Raw genomic sequence first — 7,146 nt, 5'->3', positions numbered from 1 at the left:
AATGTTTATAACTCATCGTGCCTGATGAAGACCTGTTGGTCGAAATGTTGCATTATTTAATAATTTATTGGAGAAATTATTTTCAGTGTGCAGACTTCACATTTTTCTTTTTTAATGTCATTTACAAATGCATTATAAATGTCAAGAAACTAATGCTAACATGATGACATTTAACCATCTAAAGCCTGATATATATAACCTTTATCGAACCTTTAGACAAAGTATAGAAATATAAAATAAAAAAAGTTTGTATATGTATATGTGTGTGCATCATATTTTATTTCTATACATATTATTTTATGGCTCAGTTATTATATGAAGACTATATATGATATACTGAGAATATTGAGCTCATACTCGAAGAATAACTCAAACAGTTCAATTTTATTCAGAGGCACAAACAGCAAAAATATGACATTTGTTACAGATGCTGATTTTTATATGGACAAAAAGATTAAATTCTGATGTTTGTAATTTAAATCAGTGAGATCTTTATAACAGTAGCCTATAGCAGATACTTACATAAAATGCATGGAAATGTCAATATCTGCCAATAATATGTCTTAGTAAGATATTTAAATGCTTAGATATATGATCAAAGCTCTGTAGTAAATAATGCATTACAAGGATGATTGAGAGATGAACAAATAAACCACCCCAAACGCATGATGATCATATTTGATACTCACATTTGAACATGATTATTATAAAAAAAATGATGATTGGATGATTTGGTTTAGTAAGCATTCATCTTGAAATATTACTAACAATATTAAAGTTATTCTTACATTTACTTCATGCAAATCAGCAGATTTCACAGCAGAAACTCACATATTTGATCTTGATTTTATTACAACCTCCAGCACTTTATCATAAGATGTATTTGAACTTTTACGGTTCCTCAACTAGGGCTTAAAGAGCAGAGTGTATTTTCTGCCATCAAAGAGGCAGATGTTACCACCTTTGCTTGTCCAGTAGCCACCAAAGTTCCCCACAAAGCAGTACCAGAAGCCCCCATACCTTCTCCCAAATTCCTGTAAGGAAAGACAGTATTAATGTTCCACAAACTCACATCATCAAAAACACTCAATCTCCTTCATCAAGCTCCTGATAAAATCCAGAGCACATTTTCACAATACTGAATAAACTGCAGCTTCCATTGGAGACATCCATTCACTCAGTAATTCAAGGAACTCTAATATCAACCTTCGAGATGTAGTTAGCAATGTCGTTGTTTTCTTTGTATACAAGCTGAGCCACAAGCAGCTGGTGTCGAGCGTCCTTCTGCATATCAGCACTCATGTCTGTAAATTTGACCTCAATCGCTGCCTTCGACATGGATGCTCTGTAGCCGCAAACAAAAAAAAAATGTTATAATGAGCTTGTATCTAATAAACAGGACAGATTGTGGAGATTAATATTTTTAGTGATGGTCCAACAACTCTTCATCATGAAGTCCAGCTGCTGCCATGCATGAGCAGGAATTGTTTGCCCGTTGACACTATTATCAGATGAAACCAAACTTTAAGTTGGAAGTGTGGAGTAGTATTAACCAAGTGGCACCCTCCCCCAGTTTCTCTTGAAGCCAATACGGAAGTCACTTAAACTGCAATTCATCAACTGGCCATAAGGGACAGGCTCCAAAAGAGAGCAGAATCCCATGTTAAAATGGTCAACTTTACAGCAGAAAAAAACATGTTTACAAGTTGGTACAAATTGTGGTTTTGGTCTATATAGCTAATTTTGCCCTTCATGACAACTCTGAGGGGGAGAATTTTTTTATAAGTCATCTGTTTAAATTATATTAAGCCTTAAAGTTATGCATAATTAAGGGTGTGGCCACTTGAGTGACAGGTGCCGCTGCTGTCTGTCACCTCAGCTAATTCCAGCCGCTGAACTTGGCATCTCTTGCAATATATCAATATTTCATGGATATAATGCTTCTGTGGACAAAAAGTGCTGTTGTGTTGGATGTTTTTCAGTGTGCGATGGATTGGATTCATCTCGTTATCGCTATTTCATTACAAAGGTATGAAGTCCCATTTTGATTTTGTGTGTTGTCATTTGCACACCGACACAAATTACAATATTATTGATGCTAGAGCATCTCTATTGTAAAACAGAAACCTTAGATTGACAGTAAACCTTTAGAATGATATAATTTGTTATCTTTATTAATATTTTAGATAGTATCTAAGATAGATAGATAGCTCCTTAGCCTGAGCTAACTTGGTCACGTTGAGCTAGGTGGGCGTGGTTTCAGCAACCAGCACCTCAGCTCCACCCACATCCCGCCTCTTTGCCCATTTTCAGTTATCCGGGAGTGACGCATGGCGACGGCCCACTTTAGGCTTCAAAGATGCTCTTCAGAAGGCTATGGGTGACGTCACGGACACTACGTCCATTTTTACAGTCTATGGTATTAAAAAAAGTTTGGTGCTTGAATTTCAGACACATGGATTCAAGGTCTGGAAAATGTGTGAAAACAAACATAGGTCTTTGAAAGTGCTTGAGTTAAACTAAATTTTGTTAGAGTAGAATGGTGCTATTACAAAAATTGGCCTTCATGTGCTCCCAAAGCCAGAATGAAACGGCGCTACTGACTGGTAAGAAGGCGGGAAAAAAGCAGCATGATCGGATGGATCGTGATCAGATTCAGCCCTGCCTGATGATCCTGTGAGAAGCATGGAGCCATTTAACTAGCTCAGGGAAGTGCGAATTCAGTGGCTCAGTATAGAGGGTATGCACTGACGTCACTCAAGACGCTCCCTCAGTCGGACTGAGTGGCAAAAGAGCCCGATGAATGTCTGGATTTAATAGGGGAAATTGCAAAAATGCAAGTAAAACAAACGATTATCAGTTTAAACTAAAGGGTTGAATCTGGGCAAACTCTGCAGGCGTCTTCAGTGAGTTCCTGCTTCAAATGTTCCAAGCCTAAGCAGGACGGACAGCAGTCATGTCCATCATCCTGGTGTAAAGTGTCCCTGCACACCGTCCCTGTCAGGCTAAGTTGTTCCACACGGACACAACAGTACTGAAGCCGAGCGAGAACACTCTGGTGCACCAATCCTACAACGACTAGAGCTAATGCCTCAGCTCACTGCTGATAGAAGAACCAGGAATCAGTACATCAAACTGAGCGAAAACACTCCTTATATGATGCGACTGAGAAATATAAAAATATAAAAAATAAAAAAAATGTACAAAGCTGTGTGTAATGCTCTGCAATCTTTAATGCTTCTTACCCAAGTAGAATGATCAGAATCAGACAACCAGCTGTGGAACGCATGCTGCCGATCTGTAATGAAAAACATTATATGGAGCAAAGACACTCAACACAGATCCAGGGATTATTTAGCATTGACTGTCCTGAATCTGTTTACTAAATTGTTGGCTCATAACCAGATGCAATCATCCAACAAGAAAACCAGTGTTAAGAGTTATTAACAAAACTTTGAGTCTCTTCTGCTCACCAAGCCTGCATTTATTTGATCAGAAATCCAGTAAAAAACAGTAATATTGTGAAATATTATTACAATTTAAAATAACTGTTTATTGTTGTAGCCTAACATACTTTAAACTGTAATTTATATCCAGTGATCAAAGCTGAATTTTCAGCATCATTACTCCAGTCTTCAGTGTCACATGATCCTTCAGAAATCATTCTAATATGATGATTTGATGCTCAAGAAACATTTATTATTATATCAACGTATCAAAACCATGATACACTTTATTTTTCGGGACTATATGATGAATAGAATGTTGAAAAGAAAAGCATTTACTTGAAATAGAAATAATTTGTAACAATATTAGTGTTTTTGCTGTCACTTGATCAATTTAATGCATGCTTTCTGAATTAATTTTCTTTTAAAAAAATATATATAGAATATTCAGTTGCAAGAAAAAGTATGTGAACCACTTGCATAATCTGTGAAAATGTAAATAATTTTAACAAAATAAGAGAGATCATACAAAATGCATGTTATTTTTTATTTACTGTCCTGAGTAAGATATTTTACATAAAAATGTTTACATATAATTCACAAGAATAGCTGTTCAAAAGTTTGTGAACCATTGATTCTCAATACTGTGTGTGGTTACCTGATGATCCACGACTGTTTTTGTGTTTTGTGATGGTTGTTCATGAGTCTCTTGTTTGTTCTGAGCAGTTAAACTGAGCTCTGTTCTTCAGAAAAATCCTCCAGATCCTGCAGATTCATCAATATTCCAGCAGAGGGACTCAAACTCAACTATTAAAAAGGTTCAAACATTCACTGATGCTCCAGAAGGAAACACGATGAGTTAAGAGCCGGGGGTGAAAACTTTTGAACAGGATGAAGATTTCCAAAATTTTGTTTTTGTTTAAATATCTTTTTTTTCTTTCTTTTTCATTTAGTATTGCCCTTCGGAAGCAACAGAAGATACTTGAAGACAAATTAAGTTCAATTTATCTTAATCTTCCAATTCAAAAGTGTTCACCCCCGGCTCTTAACTCATCGTGTTTCCTTCTGGAGCATCAGTGAATGTTTGAACCTTTTTAATAGTTGAGTTTAAGTCCCTCAGTTGTCCTCAGAAAATGCTGGAAAACTGAAGAATCTGCAGGATCTGGAGGATTTTTCTGAAGAACAGAGCTCAGTTTAACTGCTCAGGACAAACAAGAGACTCATGAACAACCATCACACAAAAAAATAAAAATAAAATAAAAACAGTCGTAGATCATCCAGGTCCATCTTTTATACATAATATCTTACTCAGAACAGAACTAAATAAAAAATAACATGCATTTTGTATGATCTCTCTTATTATGTTAATAATCTTCATGGTCTTACCTTAGTGCTGATCTCTGAACAGAATGATTATGTGATGATTCACTCTCAGTGTCTGACCGACTCTGATGCTCCAGATGTGTTTGACCAAAACTAATATAGATGTGACTGACTCCACCTGTTCTTTACATCACAACCTTCAGCATCAATAACTTCACTTGACAAATATCCTGCAACATCATCATCGTGTGTCATGTCATTTCTCAGTTTAACAACACAAAACATGGAAATATGAACATTCCTAAACACACAGAAACGCAAAAAGATGCAGGACATTTATTAAGAACATGTTTTTTTAGTATTTATTGCACAAATAAAATAATACAAACTGATGCAATACAGTCACCTCAGCAGACACATGAAGCAGAAACATCATTACAGACAAATGTGGAACAAGCCATTTATTGCAGTTTTACATTTGTTAAATTATAATTTTCTATGTTTGCTAAATATTTTTTTTTTCTTGCAACTCGAGGGTCAAAGTCACCCATGTTTACAGTCATAGATCAAACAACATCTTGTCTTGAGCGTCCAATCATATTACTTAAGAATCAAACCTTACCATATATGGCATTTCAAGAAATAAAATAACAAGTAAGAAATGTGTGTGTAAATGTGTGTGTGTGTATCAGATAACATAACAGAAAAAGTTGCCCAAGACAGTATTGCACAAAGACTTCAAAAAAGTGAAGCTCAAGAAATAAGAAAATATTAACAGTATAGTAAATGTTAAACATTGAAACATTGTCAACCAATGTAAGATTATTGTCATTAAGCAGACCGGATCATCAATGGTTGTTTCTTCTGGTATGAATTATAGTATCCTAGTTATTTATCCCTATTATTAATTTTTTAATTTTTTTGTACTATTGTTATTTTTTGTTTTGTAATGTATATGTTTTTACTGATTTTCCTTCTGATGTTATTTTTTTGTTACTGAATAAAGCTTTTTTTTAAAAATAAAAAATAAAAAAATTATAGTATCCCTACTTCAAATCAATCGGTTAAGGCCGGGTATATTTCTTCTTCATAACTCTCATGAAATTTGACATCAAATGTTAGTCAAGACTTGATTAAGATGCTGTTAAACATCATTTCCATTTCATGCAACTTTACACACACTATTACTATTATTACTCCACTAGAAATATATATTGTACATTTTAATCCCCTGGATCACGCTACAAACAAGATGATCTTATAGAGCCTGATGCACTGCTGTGTCTGTTATCCATTAATTGCCACTTTTGGACACAACGGCTGTGTTTTTTGTTTTAGTCTTGCTTTAACGGACATTAATATAAGACAACACTGCAAAAACAGTTTACTGTCAAGCTGTTATATTCTGTTATATATTTATCTGATGCATGTCCTTAATTTAATTTCATATGTTCATATTAATTCAGTGTTTATAAAGTTAATTCTTCAAAGAATTTCAACCCAAACTGACTGGGTTTCTAGAGAGCAAAGGTTTTGTGGGGAAAAAAGTGGAAGACGCACAACAAAATGGTGTGTTTTTGCTCACACCCAAATTTGACAAGCTATAATAAATGATCTGTGGGGTATTTTGAGCTGAAACTTCACACACATTCTGGAGACACCAGAGACTTATATTACATCTTGTGAAAAGGGGCATTATAGTTAACTTTTTGCTCCATCTTCATTCAGGTGCTGTAGCAGTCAAATCCAGCATCGTCTGAGGCTGACATCAGTCTGCTCTCGACAGATATGGGGGTTTGTGAAAAGGGCCGGACAGCTATTGATCTTTGTTCACAACGACATTAGGAACATTTATTTTATTTACATTTGTATTATTGATTTCAGATTTGCTGAATAAACCTCTTTCATTGCATTGCTTTTGTGTTGTTATTTCAGTGGTTGAAAGAACATCAGTGGACATCAAATGAACGTCAAGTTTTTGACATCAGATTGATTTGCATTTTTTTACCCCTTTTTTGATCAATGTTTGATGTCAGTTTAAAGTCTTTTCAACATTAAGGTGTACTTTCAATATTGCAACATGGCATTTTTCTTTATCAGTTGCTCACAAAATGATGTACAATGATTCAGACATCTTACACATAATTTCCTGTGATGATAACATTAAACTTGTTTGCTTAAAATTTCTGCAAATAATTTGCTGATGCAGGTACAAAAAGATGTTTTTTTCTTTGTGTCCATGATGTTCAGATAACATAACAGAAAAAGTTGCCCAAGACAATTTTGCACAAAGACAGTTAAAAAGTGAAGCTCAAGAAATAAGAAAATATTAACCCATTTGTGCCCAAATTTTTCTAAATGATTTCATGCATGTAGT

At 34.8% G+C, this 7,146-nt stretch overlaps 1 protein-coding gene across 1 annotated transcript; it reads right to left on the bottom strand.

Moving 5' to 3' along the window:
* Window positions 1–365: 365 nt before the first annotated feature.
* On the bottom strand, window positions 366–4,969 carry LOC137026198 (dynein light chain 2, cytoplasmic-like). The gene is made up of 4 exons (XM_067393457.1): window positions 4,833–4,969; window positions 3,246–3,298; window positions 1,207–1,345; window positions 366–1,034 (listed from the first exon to the last, which is right to left on the bottom strand). The coding sequence occupies exons 2-4, from the start codon at window positions 3,287–3,289 to the stop codon at window positions 906–908; spliced, it is 312 nt and encodes a 103-aa protein (XP_067249558.1). The 5' UTR covers window positions 3,290–3,298; window positions 4,833–4,969; the 3' UTR covers window positions 366–905.
* Window positions 4,970–7,146: the final 2,177 nt, after the last annotated feature.

This window comes from Chanodichthys erythropterus, chromosome 9 (assembly GCF_024489055.1).
Source record: "Chanodichthys erythropterus isolate Z2021 chromosome 9, ASM2448905v1, whole genome shotgun sequence".
NCBI lineage: Eukaryota > Metazoa > Chordata > Actinopteri > Cypriniformes > Xenocyprididae > Chanodichthys > Chanodichthys erythropterus.
This window is presented reverse-complemented; position numbering and strand designations above follow the sequence as displayed.